This window comes from Halichoeres trimaculatus, unplaced genomic scaffold (genome assembly GCF_033239565.1).
Source record: "Halichoeres trimaculatus isolate MK-OKI-2021-1 unplaced genomic scaffold, fHalTri1.1 fHalTri1_scaffold_12, whole genome shotgun sequence".
NCBI classification, from domain to species: Eukaryota; Metazoa; Chordata; class Actinopteri; order Labriformes; family Labridae; genus Halichoeres; species Halichoeres trimaculatus.
This window is the reverse complement of record NW_027437190.1, coordinates 19,758,852-19,784,594: the sequence shown is the minus strand read 5'-3', so window position 1 is coordinate 19,784,594 and position 25,743 is coordinate 19,758,852. Positions and strand designations below refer to the sequence as shown.

Genomic DNA, 25,743 nt, shown 5'->3' with positions numbered 1-25,743 from the left:
GTAGCTATTGTTCTCCTGGTGACCTTTTATTCAAAAAATGTCGACTTTTTTTACACTAGTACTCTTTAACTGTACTCTGTACTATTAGCGCCAAGTCTGTTTGCCACTATAACAATTCAAAAGAGCAGCCAAATCTTAAAGTAACTGTATGTTTTATAAAAGGTACCCTGCATATGAAGACAGAATTTCTAATACCTTTATATCAAACTGAAGGTAGCGTCTGTCCATCTCCCTAGACACCACGCTCTCAATGACCTCCACAGGCACCAGCTGGTAACAGTCGAAGGCTGGGCAGAAGATGTTGTGAGCTTCACCCTCTTGGATCTTTAGGTTAAGAAACCTGAGGCAGTGTGCATATATATTTTCAAATAACAAGGTTTAAGCATGAAAAAACACAGAAGTATACCATTGTAAGAAAGTCGAACAAACTATGAGCTAAAACCCAGAATCCTCAGGTGCAACCAAATTATGACTTACCCTTCCCAGCATGCCCTGCAAAACTCATGGCCACAGGACATGTCAACGGGTTCTTCAAAGACGGAAATGGAAGACATGCAGATGCCACACTGTTGAACAAAGAAGAAGCTTGAAGTCTGTGTGGAAGGCCAAAGTTCAAACTATGCCAAGTCAGTCCAGATGAATAATGAAACACAAACAGCTTTAAATCTTTGAATAGACAGAATGATTGGATTAATTCCTCAAATTCTATATGATGACTGGGCTGGTTGAACTATGTCTTAAAAGGGTGATATGACTCAGTAGAAGCTAATACGGTCCAGAGCCAAAAGCCAGCACAGGTCATAGAGATAATCCCTCATTAGCGTGTGGCTCACAGATTACATGTGATTAAACCCATTCACAGAAATTTTGGGTATGAACAGACAAAAGTGGGTACAAACACTCACTCAACACAAAAGACTTAGACTGAGAGACTGAGTCTAAAAAAAAAAGAAGAGGAAATGTACTTCAACAGTGTGAGTATTGATTTGTGAAAGTGCAGCATGTGATATAATCAACTATAACCTTTAAACAGGCCCGGGAGCTGGCCAGGTCGATTGGCACTGCGCAGTTCAAGATATGCTTTTTCACATCCAATACAGAGGATGTTATCCAAGAATGAAACTTATAATCCTTCATGAAGCAACTTACAAATGAAGTCTGCCAAATCAAACATTTTTAGCTTTGTTTGTCTCACATTGGACTCAAGATTAAAACAAAAAGAATGTATATGTTATGTTGTTATATTAAAGGCTTGAAGAAATTGGTTGTCAGTGTCAAGTATGAGAAAAAATGATAAAAATTGATGGTGTATAAGTATTTTTGGAGTCTAGAGAAAGGTAAACATATATGTAAGCTTCCCATACAAGCTTACAGAATAAGTACAATAAAGCGGTAGAAAATAAATTTCAAATACCCCATGCATTTCTGAAATAAGCAATAAGACACTCTAAGATCTTTAAGTGCAGTGTCTTTTAGTACAATCACAGCCAAATTGCTAAACCTAAAAATACATCAGAAATTTTGTATATTGGGTCATTTTGGTATCAGTGATCCCCTAATGTGGTTATGCTTTTTACTAAGTGACAATTTTTTTCTGTAGCTATGTTTCAAGTTTATGTAAATTTAGAACATTTGAAAGTTCTTCAGGGACAAAAAATGGCTAAAACAAGGAACCTAACGCAAAAAGTGTGCCTGAAGTAGGGATGGGTACCTTTCACATTTGGAACGATACTGTACCGATGCCCGGTACCTGGCAATCTGTACCGGTACTCAATGGTACCAATTTTTGGTCCTTTTTTGTGTTAATGTGGTAAAAAATATCAATTTTTTAAATAATAAAATATAAAATACTTTCAATTTAACGTATATATTTTTCAATATATAACCTTGCAATGCTGTGTTCATTTCCAGCATGACAAACCACCCATTCTTCCACTCACTCACAGTCACAAGGGTGCATTTAGGTACATAAACTTGGTACCTTTTGGTTTTACTTGAATTGATACCCGGTACTTTTGATAGAATTCGGTCGGTACTTTTAAAAGTACCTAATTCGGTACCCATCCCTAGCCTGAAGATAGAGATTCACAACCAGTGAGGGTACAGCTGCCACCAGATAGCCAGTTAGTGCAAATGGATCCACTCTGTAGAAAATACAGATGAACCAACAGCATGAGAGACAAACCAATATCTGGGTCCCGAAGGGTTTCTTCAGCAAAAAATGACGACACCCTGATTTGCATGCACAGGGATAACCACTGAATGCCATCACAGGAGCCTCAGCTGTAGTGGTCAAATCAAACTGGTGTACAGCATTCAACCTGCACTACATGTCCCCAACTTTGGGATCATCGCATAAGATCCTACAAGGCTGTCAAGAAGCCCCTGATCAATGAGAGTCAGAGGTTGGCCAAACATTGTTGAGCACAGGCACACAAGGACCGGACAGACAGGAACTGAAAGAGGAGCCTGTTGTCATGTGAGTCCAATTTCCAGTTTTATCTAACTCCTGCTAATATGAGTGGACACAGAAGGCCTGGCCAATCATTATCTCCAGCAAGTAAAGTACCTACTGTTGAGCATGGTAGAGGCAGTATCGTGGTTAAGTGCTGAGTGCTGCTCATGTTGGTCATCTCACTTTCTGATCGCACAGTGAGCTCTGCCAAGTACTGTGCCATTCTCCAAACCCACATGCTTCCTTCTGCACTTGCTCTGTTCCGCCGAGGTCAAAACTGGATGTTCCAAAAAGATAAAGACCCTTGCTACACATCCAGGGCGAGTACAACTTGGCTGCAGGAGCACAGAGTCAAGGTCCTAGAGTGGCCAGCTTAATACACAGGTTGACTAGTTTTTTAATTTTACAGACTAAACAGCCTTATGTTATTTATCTAATTTACATTGCGGGATGTCATTTACGCACACGAACACACTCTATATAGGGGACAGAGGTCTGGGACAATCACCACAAGAAACAGTGTGGAAGACTCACAGGAAAACATGCCCATTATATTTGATGATGTTATGGTTTCTTAATTTTTTCTGGTTTGAATACGCTGTGTTATTTTTTGATTTTGATGAATGTTGAGAATTGACGTATTGAAACTGTCAAGAATTTAGTTTTTGTTTTTTCTTCTGAACAATAAACAAAACAAATATAATTTGTATTTGTGTCTGTTTAATGCATTCATATTGTAACACAAAAAATATTTTTTCATAAGTATTTTAAAACAAAAATTAAGATTGTGTAAAATTTTATGGGAGTCTGGAAACTTTTTTCCACCACTGTGCAACTGAATGTACTGATGAAACTCCAGTACTGTATAAAACAGAGCAGGTAGTATTTACTCTTTTGTTTAGCATTAGTGAAGGATCAAATTATTGTTCTGAAAAAATTATCTTGCATCCATATGTGACCAATTTTCAGAAGTATTGTACAGCTCAGTAAAAAAAATAATTAAATGGAGCTTTGTTTAAAGTCAGCATGCATCCTCAAGCCAAGCTCCAATTAGAAGGCAGTACAGTCGACTTTGGCTTTCTGTGCTCCTGTCTTCCTCTGGGACTCCCTGATTGTTATCAAACACACTTGATACCTTCATTGGCAGTCTTCTTAAGAGAGTGGTTGAGCAAGACAAATTGCCAACAGCAAAAGAACATCTCACATTTCCTTGCATAATTTCCATCTTTAACAGCTGCTCACAAAGGAGACCGCTGAGGAAAATGTCAAGCATGTTTGATAATTATCTAGAAATTTTAGACAAGGTCAGGTTAATGGGAGTGCAATCAAACAGAGGGAGTGCAAACCCACACGCAGCAGGGGGTCAATATGGCTACATAATGACCTTGTAGACGTGCAGGTTCTGTATCCACAGCTGAATATAGAACTGACATGCCAGATTTTTTTTGCTTCACTGTAGCTGAATGCATACCAAGCATTTAGCTGTGAGCTTGTTTTACAGAGACACTAAAAGTTGAGTATCTCCCTTTACTTCATTCATCATCCCAGCGGAGGAGCAGCATGATGAGCATCAAAATTGCACTATAAACAAATTTGGAGGCACATGTTGTTACAACTCATTGTTCCTTTCACCCATTTCGATAGTGGGGCTTGTTTGCCAATGAACACTTTGACAGTAGTTTCATTTCTAATAGAAATATATGTCTGGAAAATAATACTAGACTTCTCAGAAGGACAGGTGTAGTGATGAATATTTCAAGACATTGGCAGCAGAACTTAAGGGAATTTGTGTCTATAGGGGCTCAATTTAAGTAAACACTGTTGAACGGTTTTAATGAGTACACTGCCAGTTTCTATTAGTTGGTACCTCCATGTTAGCTTTATCCTTTGCTGCTTAAGAAGCTTCTTGGCCAGGAAAACACACTGCTCCCTGGAGCTTCTGATCTTCTGCTTTAACTTTATCTGAAGGCTCTTAACTAATAAGTGCAGTTAAACAACAGACTTCATTAAAATGATGTTGGTCTGCTATACCTTCAGGTTTCAAATTTCTTAAAAATAAACACATTCACTGAAAGAAGAATGGTGGATTTATGTTACATCTTTGGGGTAAAACTTCGACACATTTTATGTTAAGAATAAATAAATAATAAACAAAAACCACATCCTTCTCAAATTTCCCCTTTTTTTGATTCCATTTATTTCTTGAATGAAGGAAACCAAAAGTCCCTCTCACCAGAGATGACTCATCATCAGCAGGCACGAGGCTAATTTGGTCTGGGGAAGTGATGGAGGAGCGGGTGGTACGTGGTGTCCGGGGTGAGGGTAAAGTGTCCCAGGCATTGTAGCCACTTGGAGGTGGGTTAGGCATCTGTACTCCTGAGCGTTGGCAGCATTCCTCAGCATTGGACATCCAGGCTTCCAAGAGCTTCTCTCTATCCCAGTCTAAGGCAAAAAAGAGACGACTAAAGATAAGGAGAAAAAAAACCTTACAATAAGCTACACTAAATTTTTAAATGAATTCTTAAACATAACAGATAAGTCTGCACACGCCAGTAAAATGTGAGCTGAGGAGAAGTCTGTATAAAAAAACATAAGATAAATCAAGCTGAACGTGAGAAAATGCAAAACCAACAGGAAGAGAAAAGGGTATACAAAAAACGGGTACATTATCAATAATCAAGAAATCAAGCTTGAAAAGGTTTGTTTGGTTGATTAAACAAAGTCAACATGTGAAGTTAACGTAAGCTCATGTAGGACATGGAAGTCATACGCCCAGCTGTGATCAGCTGACAGGCTGATGTTCAATCGCTAACCCCTCACCACCAATTTCACCGTGTGTCTAACGATAAGGCGGTGTATATAAAACAAGTCTTCACTCTCTCATCCCTGCGACCTCTTTGCCACCCAGCTGCTGTTGTCTTAATAATTCCTCCTCCACCCCAGCCTCCTCCTATTAAGACCTTGTGTATGTATCCTATTGCTCTGTATGCATCCGTTTCATCTGTATATATGTATGAGGGTTTGCTATGCACTCCCTGGAAAGCTCGAGCAGGCTGCTCAACTAACTCAGGGTTACTCTGAAAAGCAGAGCTAAAACGCCAATTCTAACTGTATCCATTTGGCAATAAATGGTCAAATCTATGATGAAAGTGTGCCTGACTGAAATCACTTTAAGATGGTGTAAAAAGAAAACTGATCAACCAAAAAAAAAAAAAATCCAGTTACAAGAAGCCCAAAAAACATCAGCTCTGGCAGAGAATTACTGGCGAACAGCAACAGGCATTGTTAATTTTCATTTAGTAATAACATTTTATAAATCTCCATAAAAGCTCCAAGAGACATAAAGCAAACATCAAAGACAACAACTGAAAGCACTTGCATTCAGCCTCAAAAACAAAGACTTGTTGTCAACTAAATTCTCATTTCATCCACAGAAAATGTTTTCATACAAAACATTTGTTCAATCCATCCTGCCTTATATTTCTAAGAAACGGTAAACACAAAGCTGAATCCTCCAAAGCCCACACAAATCCCTCTCCAGTAGCAACAATACCACCTAAGCCTTTCAAACAGCCAACAGCATAGACCTGCTGCCATCTGGTTTCCTGTTTTAGAATAGCTGCTTGTTCTCACGTTAGCAAAGAGCAGGTCTGGGAGCTTTTTAACATGAATACTGAATGACTTGTGGATTGTGCCTCAATCCAAAATTTCTCTGGCGGAAAAGTCAGCGCCCAAAATAAAAACCATGACCGGGTCAACTGTGCAATTAGGCCATAATCAGCCTGCAGACACATTTCACCACCACTCCAATGCCTCAGACTCTAAATGGCCTCATTTGGATAATGAATATTGCAACAATTTCTCCCATCTCCATTCAATTAAAACTCATCAATGAGTATGACCCTATCTTCATGCTTTTGGCCGTTAAGAAGAGTCTAATGTTGAAAGTCTTTGCATTTGTCTTAAATGTGAAAATTAGCAGGGACATAAAAGTTGTAAAAAGCAGAAAAACTGTCAGTCTGGCAAGCACCTAGAGTTGTGATAAGAAAACTGAATACGTCCAATATGGAAATAAAAAAGTTGGGAAGTGTGGAAATTTGTGAAAGTTTTCTCAAGAAATTAATAATACATAAGTCCAAGAAACTGTTCTCCAAGAGATTAACAGAAATCCTGAAATGTGCCTTCCCCTATTTAACAGACAGACTGCATTCCCATGATAGAGGTGCTTATATATAGCAGGAATCTGGAGTCACTCTCTCCCCTCTAAGCTCCCAAAAGTATGTCGAATATGTGGCACACAAAGCTCAGCAGCCAGCCGCTCAACCCTCTGAATTAGAGGAAAGGGTATATAAAGGCTGAAAATCAAACCCAGACTGTGACACTTTTCTGAAGTCCCTCACAAATCTGTTCTAGTTCCATCAAGGTGGGTAGTGGTCTTTAAAAGAATCTGTTTCAAACATTTGAGGTTCGCCACACACAGCATCTTATTTTGGTTTAAGTGAATGAGTGGCTCAAGGCTGCATATCAAATCCAAACTAAGACACTGTTACTCAGTATTTGCTAAGCCTAAGCAACAAGAGCATCACTGGAAAATCCAGGCCAAGTGACTGATGTCTGCAGGCATGAATAATGCGGCTAAACGAAATCCTCTCACTCTTCACAGGTTAAAAGGCTTTAACTGATGTGGCCCACTGGTAACTAATGACTCTCAGATGCATGTGTCCTCAGGTATGTCTGTTTGCTTTAGAGACACAAACCTGGTTTGGCATTGTGCACCCAGTATCTATCAAGTCAAATCATGCAGATGATTATTTTTAGATTGTGATTGTGGATGTGTATCCTCCATACCTTCACAAAGCCAGAGAGTTTAAATTCTTAGATACCAATACTGTCCAAATCTATAGGTTAAATAAGTAAACAAATTTCAAAGTTTTCTAACTGGTCAACCCAAATATCAGGATGCATTATCAATCTCTGATGGTACCTAATCTATTATACCTACTGAGTAAAAAGGCCGATGTTAGCTAAATAAAAGAAGATGTTGTGATGTTGGGCAACATCCCATGCAGAGCCAACCGAACGGTTCATATTTCCCAGCATCCTTAATGCCCACTAAAAACACAATTTAGAGCATGTGACAATCACACTCTTCACTGGTAACATTCCTAGTGAAATTCTTTCTGTTAACAGAGGCTGTTCATGCAGTGGATCTTTCCCTGCAAGAAAATCACTGCAGTGTAGCACAGAGTTTATATGATATACTGTCTCGCTGATCTACAAATAAAAAACACAACTGTGCAAGTAATAAAGTAACAAAAAGTGTATTTATTGGGCAAATGTGGGATGTGGTCTGCTTTACAAGGAAATGCTCTTTGTGGAAATAAGTGGTTCATATTGAGAAACATTTCAAGATTTTTAACAGCACTCCTCTTTTTATAAAGCAAAGTTTGTGCACGGCCTTGAGTTTTACTATTTGACGCCTACTTTTTATTTCAAAAACTAAAAGGTGGAAAACACAAAGGACACACAGGAATAAAGAGAAAAGAAAATAGCATGCCAAACTGGTCCCTGAGCAGAATCAAGCCTGCCAAGTAACAGATATGTGGTTTGGCTTTAAAGACCGCACAGAGACAGGTAGCAAGTGTTGTGTATGTGTGAATGTGTATGCGTGTGTGTGTGTGTGTGTGTGTGTGTGTGTGTGTGTGTGTGTGTGTGTGTGTGTGTGTGTGTGTGTGTGTGTTTAATAGTACCATGGGCACGTAGCAGCCCCTCAGCAGTGAAGAGAGGGGCCTGCAGCATGTCGGCTGTCTCCACTATCAGCATGTCCTTCAACCTCCGAAGATCCTGAGGCCGCAAGCCCTCGTAGAGCTGAGGGTGGGGAGGGGGGGTATGGGAGAGGAAAGGACACAGAGAGCAGAGAAGGAAAGGTGGAGAATGACAAGAAGAAAATAAGAGGGGTATGTAGTAAGGGAAGGATAAAGACAAAGAACAATCCAAACAGAGTGACAGGTAAGATAAGGGCAAGAGGAGAAGGGGAGAAATTAGGGTGGGAAAGGAAAATTTGGAAGTGAAAAAGACAATAGAAGTATTAAAAACAAATCAAATACAGACAACTGCTGACACATGATAGAGGCAGACCCAATAAGCTCTCAGGCTGATGATTATCAGAGTCACATGCCTCATGGCAGACGTCTTTGTGTTTGTTTGTGTCTCAGAAGAATTTGAAATGTGGAAGGCTGGCCAGCTGAAATACAGACTACAGACAAATATTTCCCGGAGTCAAGTAAAAACAAGGAGCTATCGCAGTGCTCTTACGAAAATACACTTATTGTTCTGTCTATTGCAAATGCATCGAACAGTATGGGATATGTTTTACAATGGTTCTCAACATTCTAAAAGATTTTCAGATTGTAATATAGACCTTATTCTGCATCAGTTTTACAAAATAAACTAAGTACATTGGGAAAATGTTGAGGATTTTAATTTTGGTGTAATTTTGAGTGAAACTTGATGAATGTTATGGTGCTCATCTTGGTATGTTATTTTGTACCTCTCTCCGGTCGAGGGCTGCGTACTCTGCCTCTATACCCTCGGCCTCAGGGGCAAGAGAGAAGACCATCTGTGACTCCAGGCACAGGGCCAGCTCCTTGTGGTGCTGCTTCTCTGCACAGTCACATGGAGTCTCGCGGTTTTCATTCTCTGCAAACAGGTCCGCTTCTCTGTGCACCAGGAACTGAGAAAGTAGAAACAGGAGAATAATTAGGCTTTAAATAATGGGGCAAACAACTGTATACAGGGGTATTCATTTACCTCAGCTATCTGGCAAAGATCCATAGTTCAAAACTCTTGGATACACATATCTTATTGCAATAGTGTTTGGCCAGGCAAGGAAGATGTGAAAGAAATGTTTGTCCTTGCTATTCCTTGATGTACTGGAAATGTTATCAATGGCTTTTCTGAACCAACTTAGATTTTTCACTCTTTCATTTTGAAGGTGCAGCTTTTCTAAAAAAGTGGCATCAGAAAAAAGTCTATTCTTGCTATTATTATTATTTTTCGTATGAAAAAAATTGATGAGCCTTTTTGAAAAGTCCAGAATTATTCTTGAGCTGCAAAATAAAATTACAGCTATCACTTGTCCAAATCATTAATTTTCAGTTTGGACGTCAGAAAATCTTCCAAATTCCAATGAGACTAAAACATAACAACATTCAGCAGTACAAGACTAGTTCATTAAAATGGTGGTCATGCATTACAATTACAACAATGTTATCTGCACTTTGTTATGAAGTCAAAACTGGCCTCATCTAAAACTGGTGTTTTTTTTTTTTCTTTTCTTTTTTTCACAAAACATTTTTTTTGTCTGGAGAAAACAGTGCAGATGTAGGATGTATACACTCAAACTTTTTAAATACCTATTTGCTTTAAAAAGGCACAATCTGGGTCATATTTACTTTTATAGTACCAAAGAAACAGATGTAAGAAAAAAACAATAGTTCTATTTCCAAACAAAAACTGCTGCAAGTGAAAGAGAGGAGCAGTGGTCAAGCAGACATTAAGTAAGGAGCGTGAGCTTGGCAAGTAAGTACAAATTTGTCTGGTTGTTTCACATCAGTTGTGCTCCAAAGAACTTATACACGTGCCCAAACCTCTACACAAACATGAAAGAACAAACAGTATGTCAAAAGATGGTTAGGTGGCATTTCTATATCAGCATTGTGTGCAGCTCTGAAAACAAAAAAATGAAATCAAAATGTGCAGTTTTTGTGTCCTCTGGTTTCTTCTTTGTTTTTGTGGTATCAAAACAGCTATTTGTGTTTTTTTTTTCTCCATATGATGTAGTGCATTTAATCCATCCTTCTGCATGGATTATGAAGATGTTGAAATATAATTACACAGCATCATCACAAAAGACTGAAGGGAATGGTTTGTCTGAACAAAATAGATGTGAGGTAGTCTTTACCAGAGACTTGAGTGTATCTGATATATTACAACGGATGCACCTACCTGCAGACATCGGGATTACTTAGACCCTTTGTCTTAAACTTGATAACATTTTGTCCTTTGAGAACAGAGCTTTATGGTCCCATAATGTAAGCTTTGGCTCCATACCTTATAGTCATGCTGTACTTATAGAGAATTTTACACAAACCCATACTGAAGAAAACAAAAGTTTTTCACCTCCACACAGGTCTTCATGCCTGAGGCAGCAGCATAGTGCAGGCAGGTGTTTTTTTTGTTGTCGGTGGCATTCACGTCAGCCCTCTCATACTCGCCGTGGTCCAGCTTTGCTCCAGTCCAGGCCAGGATGATTTGTAGACACTGTGCTCGGCGATGTCTGTCTTCATCTGGCCGTGAAATACGGGGTTGCAGTGCCCCCTCTGAGGTCAAGATTTGGGGGCCCATGCAAAGAAGGTGCAGGGATGTCTCATTGTGCACATTGCGCTTGTTTGGATTCCCGTCTTTGTTTAGAAGAAAAGACCTTTAAAAAAAAAGGAAGGACAAACAAATTTTAAAGGTTTGCTGGTCATTGGTCAACATTCTAGTTTAGCTTCACTGAAGTGAGTAACCACATAATGTAAATTATTACATGTATATATTGCTTTGCCTTTGTGAGGCACAACACTGAATTTATATGAAATCATAGTACATGTGCAACTTTTTTGAAGTGCAAATGTAAATTCTGTTGCGTCTTAACTCATGTGATTGGCAGTGACAGGAGTTACAGAGTAGAGATCTTAATAAAAATACAAACTGCACATAAAACAACAGAAGTCACTTCATGCTCAAACTCGAGCCATGATAAATATATCTATAAATCCATCAGTCAGTTAACATATCTGTATTCCAATCCTCTTTCGACCCCACCTGCCTTTTCCAACCAGCCATCAACTCTAATGCTTTTTCCTAGCTTTGTCATGGTACCTTTTATATCACGTGCTGATATTCTTCAATCAAGCTAGTGCATTTAAAAGTTGGCTAAAATGCAGAACCTTGCATACTATTAGCACTAGATGACAGCTCCTGAAAGGAGTAACAACAAACACATACAAGGTTGGTAGCTTGTGGGAAGCGAAGCTCCTGGAGCCCCATCCTATTCGAACACAGCATGTTTCATTCGAGAGAGCTGCTAACAGATGGCTTTGTGGGGAGACAGATGGGACTGAGACATATAGAGACAAAACATGAACATTTTTTCTCTCTCTTATGATGAAGAAATACAGAATAAATACGACCAGTTGATCAGGAGAGTTCCAATTTAAGGATGAAGAAAAAATTCAAGGTTACTTCTGATCAGGTTTGACTGAAGAAATTATGATAATACCCTTAACTTGTGGCATACTTAAAATAATAGAGCAAAAAAAAAAAGTGCTCCCTCACCAATCAATCCTCACATATTTATTTATCTTTAACTGACAGCAGCTGGTCTAGGAATATGTGACTCTAAATGTGATCATTTCTTGTATGATATTTTTTGGACCACACCCTGACCTGAGTAAGCGTGTCATGCCATGCCGGGCAGCATAGTGCAGTGGAGTGTTGTGCTGGTAGGACTCTCCGTAAGTAGCGTTGGGATCCAAAGCCTCCTTGAACTGCGGGTTGCTCTCATACAGTTGGCAGGCCAGCACCTCATCCCCATTGATTAGAGCCTTACGAAACTTGGTTGCAGTGTTCCCCATATCTCCTTTTCTGTGGATCCAAGCTCTGTCTGATACAGCAGCCACTTAAGTTGTCTTCAAGCTGTTCAGGTCATAAAGGCCAGCATACTGAAAGTCCTAGGGGAAAGAGTAGAAAGACAGAAGAGAAATTCCTTCCTGATTGACTCTGAATCCAAGGCCTAGCTAATTCAAAATGAAAACTGATCTTATCTCCATATCCTCATCTGTCAAAAAATTGTTTTAAAAAATAAAGCAGCATTTACTCCCTCTTGAGTCACAAGAACAATGGTGGCATCTCCAAGGTTACTCAGGCTGCTTTGCTTTAAGCCCCCGTGTCAGCCTCACCACTGCTCTGTAACCTATCTCCCTGTGTTTCTTTTTTTTAATTTATTTATTTATTTTTTCTAAACTCCACAAGGTAGAGCCAACAAAGCTCAAACAGAGAGGAGGACATGACTTCCTCTGGCATCACTAGGAGCTTCCGCCTCTCTGTGCCAATGATGCCCATCCCACTGAGGCCAGGAGTCATTGTGGAGCAAGATATCCTTGACTCACGTACAACATGCAGCGCGTCAGCATTTCGCCTCCACCAGAGTGCCATATGGTCATAACTGTTTGGGTTATGTGATGGGTTTTTTGTTTTTAGTCAGCTCCAAACAGAGCAATATATAATCTCATTCAGTTCCATAGATCATAAAATTCATTCAGGCTAAATTCACTGATTTCATTCCTTCTGCTCAAAATTGCTCTGGTGTGGGTCAGCTTTGTAAACAGAGGAGAGAAAAAACTGTCCCAATTTGTAGAGAGAAGTTGTAATTTAAGTTATTTTCAACTTTAGACTTGCATAACTGTGGTAAAAAAAAAAAAGATGAAAACTTGAATAATATACATAGTACAGGTGGAAAGTAACATTTACCAAGGGAAAAATGATGAGATGTTCCCAATCAGTGATCAGTTTTTTCAGTTTTTCTATAACTGATAGTCTGCCACAGTCCTGCAATAAGTACAAGCATCTAGGAGTTTATTATGTTCTGCTGGTTGAAGTTAAAAAATCAACAATAAAAGGAAATGTCTGAGGTGTTACAATATTTTCAGAAAAAGATGTTTCTGTTGCAAGTCAACTGCATTGAAACTTAACTGTGTTGAAATAGAGAGATACTAATTAATCTCTTGTGTTATAGATGGGGCTTATAAAAAGACAGACACCAGTCAGCAATGAACAACATTATGGACAAACATTTTCATTCACAGATTGACTGTTTGGCTTGTTAATTGATTGATAACTGAATGTTGTAAACTTTTAAGTGAATCAAGTGCAATAATAAAGAATGAATAATAATAAATTTATATATAGCACCTTTAGCTCCTACAGTATCTGCCCCGTTTAAACATGCCATCATTCCCTGCCAACCTTCCATAGGAAGCCAACCAACATTAAAACTTGAAAATAACTCAACGATATTTCAGATGACACGGGCTACTAACTTGCCTTAGATAAGGAAATCTGTGCCAAGTTTGAGCCACGCAGGGACAGACACCATCCTCAGTCAATTGTCGAGGCAAACAAGACAATGTTCCAGTTTAGGGAACACTTGAAAACACCTTATCTCGAATTACATAACCCCGGCGATGGTAACATTAATCACTCTATAAGGTTATTCCTTGCATGCATGTCTAATTCACCTGTCTGACAGTAGTTAACGACACTCCCCCACGACAGTGCTAGAAAACAATACCTAATGCCATCAGTCAGTAAACAGCTAATGATATAAACCTGTTACAGTATGTCTGCGTAGCTTGCCACTTGTCACTAAACTCCCTCATGCAGGCCCTTCTCCACGCTGTGCAGTGTTTACCGTTTTCGCTAGCTCTAACCGACGTGTGTTGTTAATGAACACTGATATAACGCTTTAGTTACATTTCTGCTCCTTGAAACCGTTTGACAACAAACTGACCTTATATAACGTGAGCTTTGAACCATCCCACGCGTTGACAAAGACTGTGTTCATCGTTATTCAAAACATTGCATGTTAGCTCTGTATTATTCAAAAGATAAAAACATCATGACGCTGCCATCTGCGTTGGCTAACGTCAGTGCACACGCTAACGGCTCAGCTAGCGAGCTAACCGCGCTGCTAGCCAACTTAGCTAGCACTTTGATAAACTCAAAGTTAACAATGAGTAACAAGTATTAACACTTACACGGATGGGACATCTCGCCGCTGCAGACCTGATACCGTGGATTGACTGTCACTTACTGGCAGAATAAACAGAGACTTTTCTTATAAGTGATGCAATCCATAAATAATTTCTGCTCAGAGCGCTGTTGTTGCTCCTGTCAACTCTCCCGTTGACTCTCTGCTGCTGCCTGATAACCGGGTTGCCAGGTTTTAGCACAACCCCCCAAAACAGCTAGAGAAACATTGATGGCTCTTTTCAGGCTGATGATATCGTTTTTCTGAGTCAGGGAAAAGGCTATTAAGCAACCCCACAGATGGTCTACACTGTGGGGTCACACACTCTCACGTGTTCTGATTTCATTTGTTGTTATTGATATAGCCCCTTATTCCTGTCTGAAGTGTCGGTGGGTGACATCACCCCGACTTGAAATCTGATTGGCCACCCCGAAATCCTTGATTGATACGATTGACTTTCCAGAAGGGATACCTCATTAACTCAACTATAAGTGCCGCAACAGGCTGATAGTTTCCTTTGCCTTTCAACTTAGCCGTTTGTCGTTATTGTTTCCTTGAATTGTGACTATTTTGATATAGGCTGTCCTAAATAATCATTTTGAAAGAATTTTGTATAGAAGATTTAGTTTTAATCATGTTGTTTTAATTTAAAAGCAAAAAAAAAGTTTAATATTCAGCTAAGAAAACGAAGTGCCTGGGCTGTTGTGGAAATATACAGGTACATCTCAATAAATAAGAATATGGTAGAAAAAAAGTTTAGCTAGTTAGTCAGTTACTTTCTTACTTACTTGGTTAGTTCAATTCCAAAAGTGAAACTTTCATAATACATTATGTATTGATTTTGATTATGATGATTTATAGTTAATAAAAACCCAAATCCATTTTTTTTTAGATTCTTTGAATGGTCTCTTAGTCTAGTTCGGCATACACAAACATAAGGAAGACTGCTGATACAGTTGTCCTGAAGACAACCATGACACCTTCACAAGGATTCCAAGTTCATGCATATTACTAAAAAGTTGATTGGCAGGAAAAAGTTTGGCAGAAAAAGATATACTTTCAAAAGAGATAACTGCAGCCTTAAGAGGATTTTCAAGCAAAACATTTCAAGAATTTGAAGAACTTAACAAGGAGTGGACTGAGGTAGGAATCGGTGCACCAAAGGGCAACACACACAGATGTACCAAGTATCAAGCCTCTCTTGAACCAGAGACAATGAGACAACCAGAACTTAACTATAGCTTATTGGTCTCCTTTTCAGAGTAATCTTTAAATTACATTTGGAAATTAGGGACCCAGAGTCTGGAGAAATAATCAGTGACCGTTTGGGGTGCCACTACATCTGCTTGTGTTGGTGCACTGTGTTTTAGAGTCCAGGTTCAATGCAGCTGTTTCCCAAAAAATTTAGAGCACTCCATTCTTCTTTCAGATGACAAGCTTTATGGAGATGCTGGTTTCATTTCCCAGCAGGACTTGGCACTTGCCCACTCTGCTAAAAGTACAAAAAGCTAGTTATTACCATAATATTACTATGCTGGATTGGCCAGTAAACTTTCTGGTTCTGAACTCTATAGCAAACACCAGACCCTACAGACAACCTGAAGGCCACTTCGAGCACAACCTGGGCAATCATAACTCCTCAGCAGTGCCACCAGCTTAATGAACTTACTTTTTAGAAGGCAAACAGTTCTTTAAATTAAAATATTTTCATTTCTCCCATGAAATATTTGGAGATACTGAAATTAGGTTTTCATTACTGGAAGCCACAGTCATCACAATTCAAATAAATAAAAAATGATCTAAATACTTCACACAGTGTTTATTTAATCTTTACAATATATCAGTTATGTATGTTATATATAGTTATGTATCAGAAATAAATTAATGTTCCCACTTTTTAATTGAGATGCACTTGCATCTCTCTGTATGTACACAATGGAGATCCTAGAAAAAAATAACCTCCTTCCCTGCTTTTTTCCCTTGGTTCCCCGTTTTAATATGATAGCAGGCTATATAAATGTTTGATAAAGAACACATTAAAATCAAAAACTTGCACATACACTGAAGTCTCAACTCTGCAGGCGAACAAAAATGATTTACTGGTTGCAAGTACAACAAATGTCCACTAGAGTGCAACAGAGTCCACATAAACCAGTAGTGTTTCTGATCAGAGTTGTGCCATCTTTTTGACAACAGTTTGACTGTCCAGTCTTGATACAGTTGTAAGATACTTGGATCATCATATTTTACAATCTAAGCTCTTAATTTTCTTTTGCGGTTTCCCACTCTGTCACTCTTTTGTGGCTGTCATTTTTGTGCTTTCAACCTCTTCAGAATAATGTCTGTGAGTATTCATCATAAATTTTACAGGGAAATGAAACTGCCTGTCATATAGTACTTATGGAGTCATATATCAAGTGAATGCCTGGATAAAATAATAATGATTTTGTTTTCTATTTATCTTCATAGTATGCTGTGCAGAGAGGCACTGAGACAGGAAGAAATGACCCAAATACTTTATAGAACATATATGACTTTTATTATCAAACATCTGAACATTGCCATGAAGTTATATACAGCATATTAACCTCACATTCATGAGTGCACAAATTTTGTATCAACAGGCCTTTAATAAATAATTTGTAAACACACAACTTCAGAGTAAAGGCAGATACAGCAATGCAGTCACAAAGAAACATACATAAACCTGTTTTTAAAAACTGTGACACCCAAAAAAACAAATGCTTTGGCACTTTCTGAAACATGACATTAGAACTTTATGGTAGATGGACTGAACAGATATTAAAAGCAAATGTCCAAAAAATCTGATTTTAATGCCACTATTTTGCAACACCCCTCAAATGAACAGTGTCATAATAACAAAATAAACATCACAATAGAAATACCGATTGTGTGCATGGTGTAAGCAACTAAACATTCTTGTTCATGGTAGAAAGCCCCTAATAAGCAAAATGAGAAAGAGATTTTTGGAGAAAAGCACTCACGGGTTTGTGTAAAAGGAATAGTAAGCTGCCATGCTTTTGGATGAGGGGGCCTCTTTGCTGTAGGAGCTGCCATTTGGTGCAGCAGAGGCCAAGTCCTCACACTTTATTTCATTGGACTCCTCTGTGCTAGGGGCATTAAGAGACAAGCGCCTTCGTTTACAGGTTGAAGAGTAAGAATCAGTCTTGTCTAGAGACAGAGCTGATGGCTGTGCCTCTGTCCAGGAGATCAGGCCTGCACTGCCGTTTACCTCTTCTATCTGTGGTTTCACTTTGTTTGAGTCTTCTGGGAAACAAGTGGTGGGGCTAGGTCTGGGGGACCAAGGCAGACTGGGGGTAACCTTCCTCTGGTAGGCTGCTCTGGACCCCCACCCAGACATGGTGGTGAAGGGAGAATCTGGGTAGTAGCTGAGAGCATGGGATGTTTGCATGGACAGAGATTTGATACCATAAGGCAGCAGGGAGCTTGAGTATTCCCCCTCATATGGTGTGAGATCTAGCTTACTGCTGGTGCTCGTGCTGTTTCCTCCTTGCTGCATGGAGGTGACAAACCACCTCTGTGATGCACCGTCTTCAGTCTGAGGTGAGAGGAGGTTGTTAGTCTGCGGCACAGCTCTCTCACTGTTGTAGAAGCGGTGCTGGGGAAGGTTGTTGACAAACTGGTCTTGGAAGAGGGGCTGCATGGAGTAGCGGGTGCTGGGGACGATCTGGTGTGCACGGGGAGAGTCGGTGGGAGAGGGGGTGAGGCGGTCATTCTCTCCAGCAGTGTACATCCTAAAAATAAAAATTTACATGTGAATATGAGCAAAGAGGAGAGATGGGAAGATTCTGTTAACATTTCTTTACAAATGCTGAGTACTGACACAAATAAGAAGCAAGAGATCTTGAAGGATTTAACTTATACTCAACATAACAAGAAAGGAAGACTGCTCATAGAATGAAAAATAGCTCAAATAAGTATTTTAAAGATGGGATTTATGCACAGTTTGTAATTTGTAAGTAATAATTGACTATGTTGTAAAATACTTACGAATCATAATTGTCTCTGAATCCTTTGGCGAAAGGGTTGTGATCAATTTTCAGCTGTGTTATCTGGAATAAAGTCAAATGTAACAGTAAGCTTCATTGTGATATGTTGCAATAAAAAGAACAATAAACAAAGCACAATACATTAGATGATATATGCCAAGCTGTAAATATAAATAAAGTTTTTTGAGCTTTACCTTGAGTAAATTTCAATGAGAGAAATTAAGCCCACTTTAAGTAATGTAAACAGGATGTAACAGGCAGTTTACACAAGAGTTTAATGGACTGATTACTTTGCTTGGCTTAAAAATGTAGTTTGGAGGCTCATAGCATGGCTAAGACTGCTTGCTCACGTCAGTGTTTTGGTAGGCAGTGACTGCAATAAATTGAGTCTCCGGGAAAGTGAAACTCTGAGTCTTCATGTCACTGCCGATGTCCTCCACCCCGTCCTCCGTCACCTCCACGATATGAAGCCTCGGCTGGTACTTGTGCAGCGATTGCAGGACAATCATCTACAGAATCACATGGAATTAACTGTATCATTTTGAAATACCTTAATCATTCAAAAAAAATAAAAATAATGATAATAATAATAAACTACAAACGCTCTAATTTCACCGAATGATATGCAGTTTGCAAAAGTGTGCGCACAAAATGTGTAATCAACCCATATTGCCTTTTATGCCGGGTAATCTTGACATGTTTTACAAGTTTGTGTTTTAATCATCTCTGTTGGTAAAAAAAAAAAAAAAAATCGTCGTAAGCTAATTATTTTGACAATGAATCTAACATTCAAAACAAAATTACATCCAGCAACTAAGATGCGCAGTTATTACCCACATTTTGTACAAAATTAAATTAATTATGAAAGATATTTAAGATTTATATGAAATATGGCACCTGCTCAATCTAAAATAAATTAGGTGAGAAATGTATGTGAATGTATATGAATGTAAACTATCTAGCCTACCTCAAAAGGCTATTCCATTGTTTTTGTGTCTGGCATACCTGCGAGGTGCTGTGACTGTTTCCCTTGTTGTTGGTGAGTTTGAGTTTGCTGAAAGAAATTTCTTGTCTCATCCAGTGCGCGCCTGTGTTTGGAGACTCGGGATGGATGTAAACTTTATTTCCTGGCATTGAAAAACATACAATTTCATCAACAAACTCATAATACAATGAATTTTCATTTAAATAAAAATTACACACCTGTTTTTCAGAGTTTTTACGCACAAAAATCAAACTTGTTCATGTCAAATTTCGGGTGATATTTATTAAGTGATAATACTACCCGTCTTCGTACCTTGGCTGCTGTTATCCGCCTTCCCACAAGTCACCCACTTGCCACCTTGAAACCTCCAGTGGTTTGGATCCGCCAGCACCACCTCCACAAACACGTTATAGTGTGATGTCAGGTTCAGACCAGCGATATTAAAACTCAGGAACGGGAACATCCGTCTGCAAACAATACAAATGTGATGCTATAATGAACAAAATTTCTTTTAAAAAATTATAACTATTTTCTCACAGAAATTGTCTACATATTTATTTATTTATTTACACCTAAACCCAGACTCATACAATCCTGCGCACTGGCTCACCTGCCCTGCTTGGTGATGATCATCTCGGTCTGGTGCCGGTGGAACTTCAGCCACAGCTGCCTATTGCACAGATAGACCTGGGCCCTCATACCGGGGCCGGTCGCAGGTAAACTGATGTTGCTGAGAGCGGACCCTGAACCGGTGTAGGGTGGGTAGAGGCAGCCGGGGCCCTGCCCGAGCTGGTACGCCGAGCTGAAATGGGTGCGGCCAGCTGTGGAGGGGGGAAATCCCGCAGGGGGCAACACGGAGCCCAGGTGGAGAGATGAGGGATACCTGCCAGCGCTGGACGGGCTGTAAACCGTGCCACCAGGAGTGTAGGGGATGAAAGAGCAAGGGTTTGGTGTCTCTGGGCTCTGTTTGGAGACGGCTGGAGGGATGTAGTAGCGGTCAGCTCCCAACCCGTGCTCTGCGTACCTGCTGCCAGCAACAGGGTCGTCTCCATCCACAGCTGGGGATTTGCACCGCTCATCTGCTGTATCCTTCGTGGATGAAAAAGTGCTGCTTTCTCCTTCGCTTCCCAGCATCACTACTTTGTGTACTCAGACTTGATAACAGGGGTAGATCTCCGTCTCTGATCAAAGGTGGGACGGGTTTCCTGTTTAGTCTTCCTTTCTTCCTTTTTCTCACTTTTGTGCCAATTTTTCTGGTAAAACTTCTTTGGTCAGCATCTGTCGAAATCTGAAATCCGAGAAAGTTAAAGATGTCAGTTGAGATAGTAGAAAACCCACGCTATATATCAACTGCATGAGTCACACACACTTCGAAGGCCTCATACAAGTGAACTGTCAAACTACGTGTCAACGAAAAAAAGGTGTAATATCTGAGGGATGTGACCTTCATATGAACACAGGAAGACAAGGCGGGCATAAATGCACTTTTTAAGACTCAAGATGTTAAATTTCAATTGCCAGTGCATTTTAAAAACCAACTAGGCTACTTCAACTACAAGTACCACAACTTCATCTTTGGCACAGTTGTTCCTCCACATGATCATTTTTTCTTTTTTAAAGTAAAAAAAGTTTGATAAATAAATCCAAACTGATTTTTTAAATGTAAATAAAAATAACATAATTTGATCAACATAATTTACTTGGGGGAACTTGGACTTTTGCACATTTTTGACGATCTGTTTTAATGAAACCTTACATCGTCAATAGCCCACGAAGAGGAATTTGAAATTTAAGACTGTGAATTTATAATGTGACAGTGTCAGTTTCTTGTAAATCATATGACAAACTTGAAAATAAGCACTGATTTTGGAAGGCGTAAAACCAGAGTGAGAGCCCGCCCACGGTGCCTGGGTTCATGGCAAATAATAATGATGACTAAACCGCAAATTTTCGGGGACAACAAATAGTGAGAGTTTGTTCACACAGTAATGAGAAAGTAAACCCACGTTAAAAAAAAAACTGATATACCGGGAATCAAAATATATTCTAGTGTCCTAAACTCAACAAATTTGGTGATTTGAAAGTAAAATACAGAGTCTATAATCCCATCGTATCATTCACCGTAAACGAATTTGCATTTATTCAATCCGGACGCCGCTCTGTGTCCCAACGGAATTCCCGACATGAAAAGGGGAAATAGCCAATTATTTTTCCGTGTGACGAAACCTGTGATGTTTCATGAATCAGACAGCTCCATACGAGAAAACGATAACAAACATATGAACGATCCCATCTAGGGGAAAAAATAAAAATAAAGAAAAAAAATCGGTGCACAAAGACAAATCTACGCAAGTTATCTCACGTGGCTAACAAATAACCACAAATGTCAAACACGTTTAAGCTCCAATAATGCTTTCATTTTTTCGTAATTTAAAATTTACCACAGGAGTGTGCTTTTTTTGCCCATTCAAAACATATAAAATAATAACAATAAAAACTTACCAAGCGATCTTTCTTGTTTCCTTTAATAAATAAAAACCTCTAAAGTTAATAAAGTACTCTCTCACGCAAAACATTCGCGCATGATAACCTGAGAGTCGGAGTCCATACCGGCACATGGCATCATGTTGTGTTTGTGGGCGAGGAGGGAGTTTGAATTAAAGCCTGAGCCATGTGAGGCGGAGTACAGGCGCTCTGCTCGCTCCTTGTGGCCATGACGCACAGATCAGATCCTCCTCTGATCTCCAGAGGAGGGGCAGGGGATCCTCTGCATCTTAACCCTCAGTGTGTAAGAGATAGACTCCATCCTAGTCCACCAATGTGTCCAGCTCATCATCTCGATAGTAAAACATGAGTAGAGTAACATTTACATGGTCTGAGGGGTCAATGTTGCAAACTTTTCCACAGTAAAACAATTAAATATTGCCAAATGAGCTGATCATTTCACGTGAGTTGACAGTGGTGGGGGCTGCATTTGAGTTTGTACTTTTGATAACTTGCACACTTGGCAAAACCAGCTTCTGAAATGAATCAGATAATTAAAGTGAAAGCTTCTGCAAATGTTACTTTCATGTTCAATTCTCATAATGAGAAAAACAATGTGAATGTCATACCTACTTATGGCAGTGAATATGAGATCAAAAGACTGGAAACTAATGTTGCCTGGTGAAAAAGTCACTAAAAACAAAAGAAAGCCCCAAATTTTTAGCACATAACTTACTTGAAAGAAAACTGATCAGAGCATGTCATGATCAAAATTTAGCCACATCAATGTTTTTGTGTTTGTATGCCTGATCCCACTTAATCAGGGCTGATGGGGCTGCTAGTGGAGTCACCAAAGCATCAAACGGAACAGAGTGAACATTGTGGAAAAGCAGGTTTCTGCTATGTGGCGTCATTGACACATACAAAGATATAAAGGATTTTTGATCTCAAAATCAGTATGAGCTGAGCAACAAGTGCACACTGGTTCATGCACAACTGTGCTTTTTGGGCTCTCTGTGGAACCCCCATAAAAATATGGTAGTCCGGTAGGAGTGATGGATGGTGCTGGTTTAGAAGAAGTTTAATCAGGTTTGTCAGACGGGAAGATAAACTGGATCCTTAATCTGAATATACAGTCAGACTTTTTCTTCTTTAGTTGCCCCTCAACCTGCTCCTTCAGTTCAAAGGAAACCACACTCAGACTGTTAATGTTGCTGTTTCACTGTGTTAATGGGGTGCTGTGCCTTTCAGCAGTTTAAAGATCTGCTCTCCTCTCAGGACCAGACGATGCTCAGCTGCTGCTTGAAGAGATGTTTGCATGACAAAGACGGTGAGAGGATTAATGAAGCAGGTCGCTACCCCTGAAATAAACACACCAAACATCAAGCAGGTCAAATCAACTATTTGGGTAAACTGTTTGAACAGCAAACAGTCTCAAGCTGACTCACCTCGACTGATAAAGTGCCTTAGTTCTTTAATTGTTCCAGGAAGTCATGAATAATAAGTAGAAAAGGCAGTTTCAGCCACCCAGAATTCACCTCCCTGGCCGTTTCCTATATGTCTTCTACATGACAAACATTGTTCATGCTGTTGTTCTTATATTATTGTATATATATAAAGAAAGAGTGATGGAATGGGTATCTAAATATAAAGCATGATTAGGACCAACTTTCTCTGAAGCTTTCTCTTTCTTTATTTAGCATCACAAGTATCTTTCAAACAAACCCATCTGATCACATGCTTCACACTCAAACCAGTGAGTCAGAAGTGAGAACATCCTGAGTCTCAATAAGTTTTTATTCAAACCTCACTTTGTCCCATCAGTGCTGAGGCTGTCACTTATCACCCAGACTGTAAAGTGTTGCTGCTTTTGCCTTCTTTAGGATGTACCCCACACTCCCTGCTCCACACACAGTCATGTTTTTAACCTGCTGCTTTCCTTAATGGCTGTTATGAAATTGGCAGAAAATGTGCCATCATAAGTACTGTATAAGTAGCAAGTAATAGAATTACACAAGTAGTATGCTGACATAGTTAGTTTGTATCAGTTGTGGTCCTTTGTACAGCTCGACAACAATGTAATGAGTGAAAGCCCTGGTACACACACCCTTGAAACTTATTCATTTGCCTTAAAAAAAAACTCAAACAATTTGAATATCTGTTTTTATCCCACAATTCAAATATATATAGAGAACTTTTAAAAAAGTCAAACGTTTTTGTTTTATCCTCAAATATAATAATAAAATCAGTAATGCAAAGAAGAGCTTTTTATACCATACACAGTGTTTCTCAAAATGAGACCAGTGGACCTCTCAATGTCCCTGAAACAAGTTTCAAGGGGTCTTTGGCTCCTTACTGTAATTATATTTTTTATCTAGAAGTCACCTACGAACACAATGCAATACTACTGAAGTTCCAGATTTTATGTATTTTTGGTGATCAGAGCTCCTGTGAGTAACCTCTGGGCTATGTTGGCTGTGGTGACCCCTGTGGACAAAGAGTTACACTATCTCCTCTCTCTAGTTTTGTCCTTTGTATATGTAGGCTGTTGTTTTTAAAATTTTATACCTCAGCCTGATTTTTTCTACAAGTGATTGTATCACTTTCTACAAATCTGACAAATAGAAAGAAAACTGTATCAGGGAACAGCAAATGACTGATAGCTATCCTTGGCAGTGGCTGAGGACATTAAAATGAAATGATCTCATTGATCAATCCTGTCCGTTGCTGAAATATTTTTTTTTTCTTTTACCTATTTTATTACCTGCCAAAAATTCCCTACAGGCTTGTTAAACATCTAGAAGTCCAAGGACCAGGGACAACATGTTATCAAATTTGTTTCAGTGTATTTTAAAACCCTGAAACTGATGTATTAAAGGAAAAGTCCCAGGAACACTTGTAACATTCAGATTCTACCATTTCCTTCAGTTTAAATAAAAAGGGAAACACCTGAAATATCTTTGAATCAAAACTTACTTATTTCAATTTATCTTTTTTACTTAACCATTTCCTATTTCCATCACATAATGCTGTTTGGTTACATGTGTTTAGTGGGCAGCCTGTTTGCATAATGGTCTCTCTCCCCTCTGTTACACTCGATGAGCAGCTTCCCCTAGCTGTGCCTGCTTTTTGACACGTCTAAAGGGCTGTTTCTGACATGTTGCCATCCTGCCGGCCACCCCCACCCGCCGTGCTCATGCCAGGCAGGAGGAAAAAGCTGGTGACCTGGCCACTGCCGCCTTGCCCTAGGCCACTGCCACCCTGCTGCCAGCAGAAGGTCTGTTGGTCCGGAGCCATGGCAGGAACTCTGCCCGCCTCAGCTTGTGATGTCACGACAGACACGCTCAAAGAGGAAAGTTCTGATTGGCTCACAGGGTTTGTCTTTCTCACTCCCTGGGAAATACCCCCACCACAACTTACAGACATACAGACCTAATTAATTAGCAATTAACAACCATTAATAAGCTTTCTGACCTCCTTGATGATATGCTGCCTTCACTGACCTCACAGAAAATCAGGAAAATATTCTTCTCTGTTCTGAGGTCATCTGAACATTTGGAACTTAAACACTTTTACAACTCATATTTTAGTTCCTTTTGTTAATTAGTTGTCAGTGAATGAAGAACAGACTTTGCAAACTTTTTATTGCCTGGTATGAACAAAACTTTTATGCCACTTGCAGATTTCAACCAGTTTTTTTTTTCTTACAGCAGGTAGGTTGGAAAATCTTAGTTATACATCAATGTGATGTACAATATAAAAATAATTTGTGCATTTAAAAATGAATTGAAAAGGCGTACACATAGTAAAAAAAATATGAACTAAATTAAAAATTTCATTAGGATCAGTATTTCACTTATTATGGGTTTTTAAAAAAAGGAGTTTCTGCAGCAGGGATATAAATGGCAGAAGGTTAGGGCCACTGGTGACCCAC

The 25,743-nt window shown here is 39.3% G+C and overlaps 2 protein-coding genes across 5 annotated transcripts in view; both read right to left on the bottom strand.

Annotated features, from left to right (window-relative positions):
* The window catches only part of LOC141800420 (ankyrin repeat and IBR domain-containing protein 1-like), a 35,222-nt gene extending 20,602 nt beyond the window's left edge, over positions 1-14,620 (bottom strand). Inside the window, exons 1-8 of one of the 4 annotated variants that reach the window (XM_074682935.1) lie at positions 14,317-14,620; positions 11,948-12,231; positions 10,637-10,937; positions 9,006-9,188; positions 8,206-8,323; positions 4,689-4,897; positions 478-566; positions 196-340 (exon numbers count right to left, since the gene is read on the bottom strand). In XM_074682935.1, coding sequence (XP_074539036.1) covers positions 196-340; positions 478-566; positions 4,689-4,897; positions 8,206-8,323; positions 9,006-9,188; positions 10,637-10,937; positions 11,948-12,135 — 1,233 coding nt within the window. In that variant the 5' untranslated portion in view covers positions 12,136-12,231; positions 14,317-14,620. Of the gene's footprint in view, positions 1-195; positions 341-477; positions 567-4,688; positions 4,898-8,205; positions 8,324-9,005; positions 9,189-10,636; positions 10,938-11,947; positions 12,506-14,069; positions 14,182-14,316 lie in introns of those variants that run through there. The other 3 variants (XM_074682938.1, XM_074682937.1, XM_074682936.1) reach the window with 3 other exon arrangements.
* Positions 14,621-16,939: 2,319 nt separating this feature from the next.
* eomesb (eomesodermin homolog b) lies at positions 16,940-21,986 on the bottom strand. Its single transcript, XM_074683827.1, has 7 exons — positions 21,828-21,986; positions 19,936-20,613; positions 19,638-19,792; positions 19,346-19,467; positions 18,691-18,849; positions 18,342-18,403; positions 16,940-18,085 (listed from the first exon to the last, which is right to left on the bottom strand). The coding sequence occupies exons 2-7, from the start codon at positions 20,457-20,459 to the stop codon at positions 17,311-17,313; spliced, it is 1,797 nt and encodes a 598-aa protein (XP_074539928.1). The 5' UTR covers positions 20,460-20,613; positions 21,828-21,986; the 3' UTR covers positions 16,940-17,310.
* Positions 21,987-25,743: the final 3,757 nt, after the last annotated feature.

Excerpts from the sequence above, each read along its gene's own strand:
- eomesb (XM_074683827.1), bottom strand. The coding sequence starts at position 20,459 with ATGCTGGGAAGCGAAGGAGAAAGCAGCACTTTTTCATCCACGAAGGAT. Across the intron at positions 19,468-19,637 it reads GGCGGATAACAGCAGCCAAG|GAAATAAAGTTTACATCCAT; the intron begins GTACGAAGACGG and ends TTTCAATGCCAG. Across the intron at positions 18,850-19,345 it reads ACAGTCACAGCACCTCGCAG|ATGATTGTCCTGCAATCGCT; the intron begins GTATGCCAGACA and ends GTGATTCTGTAG.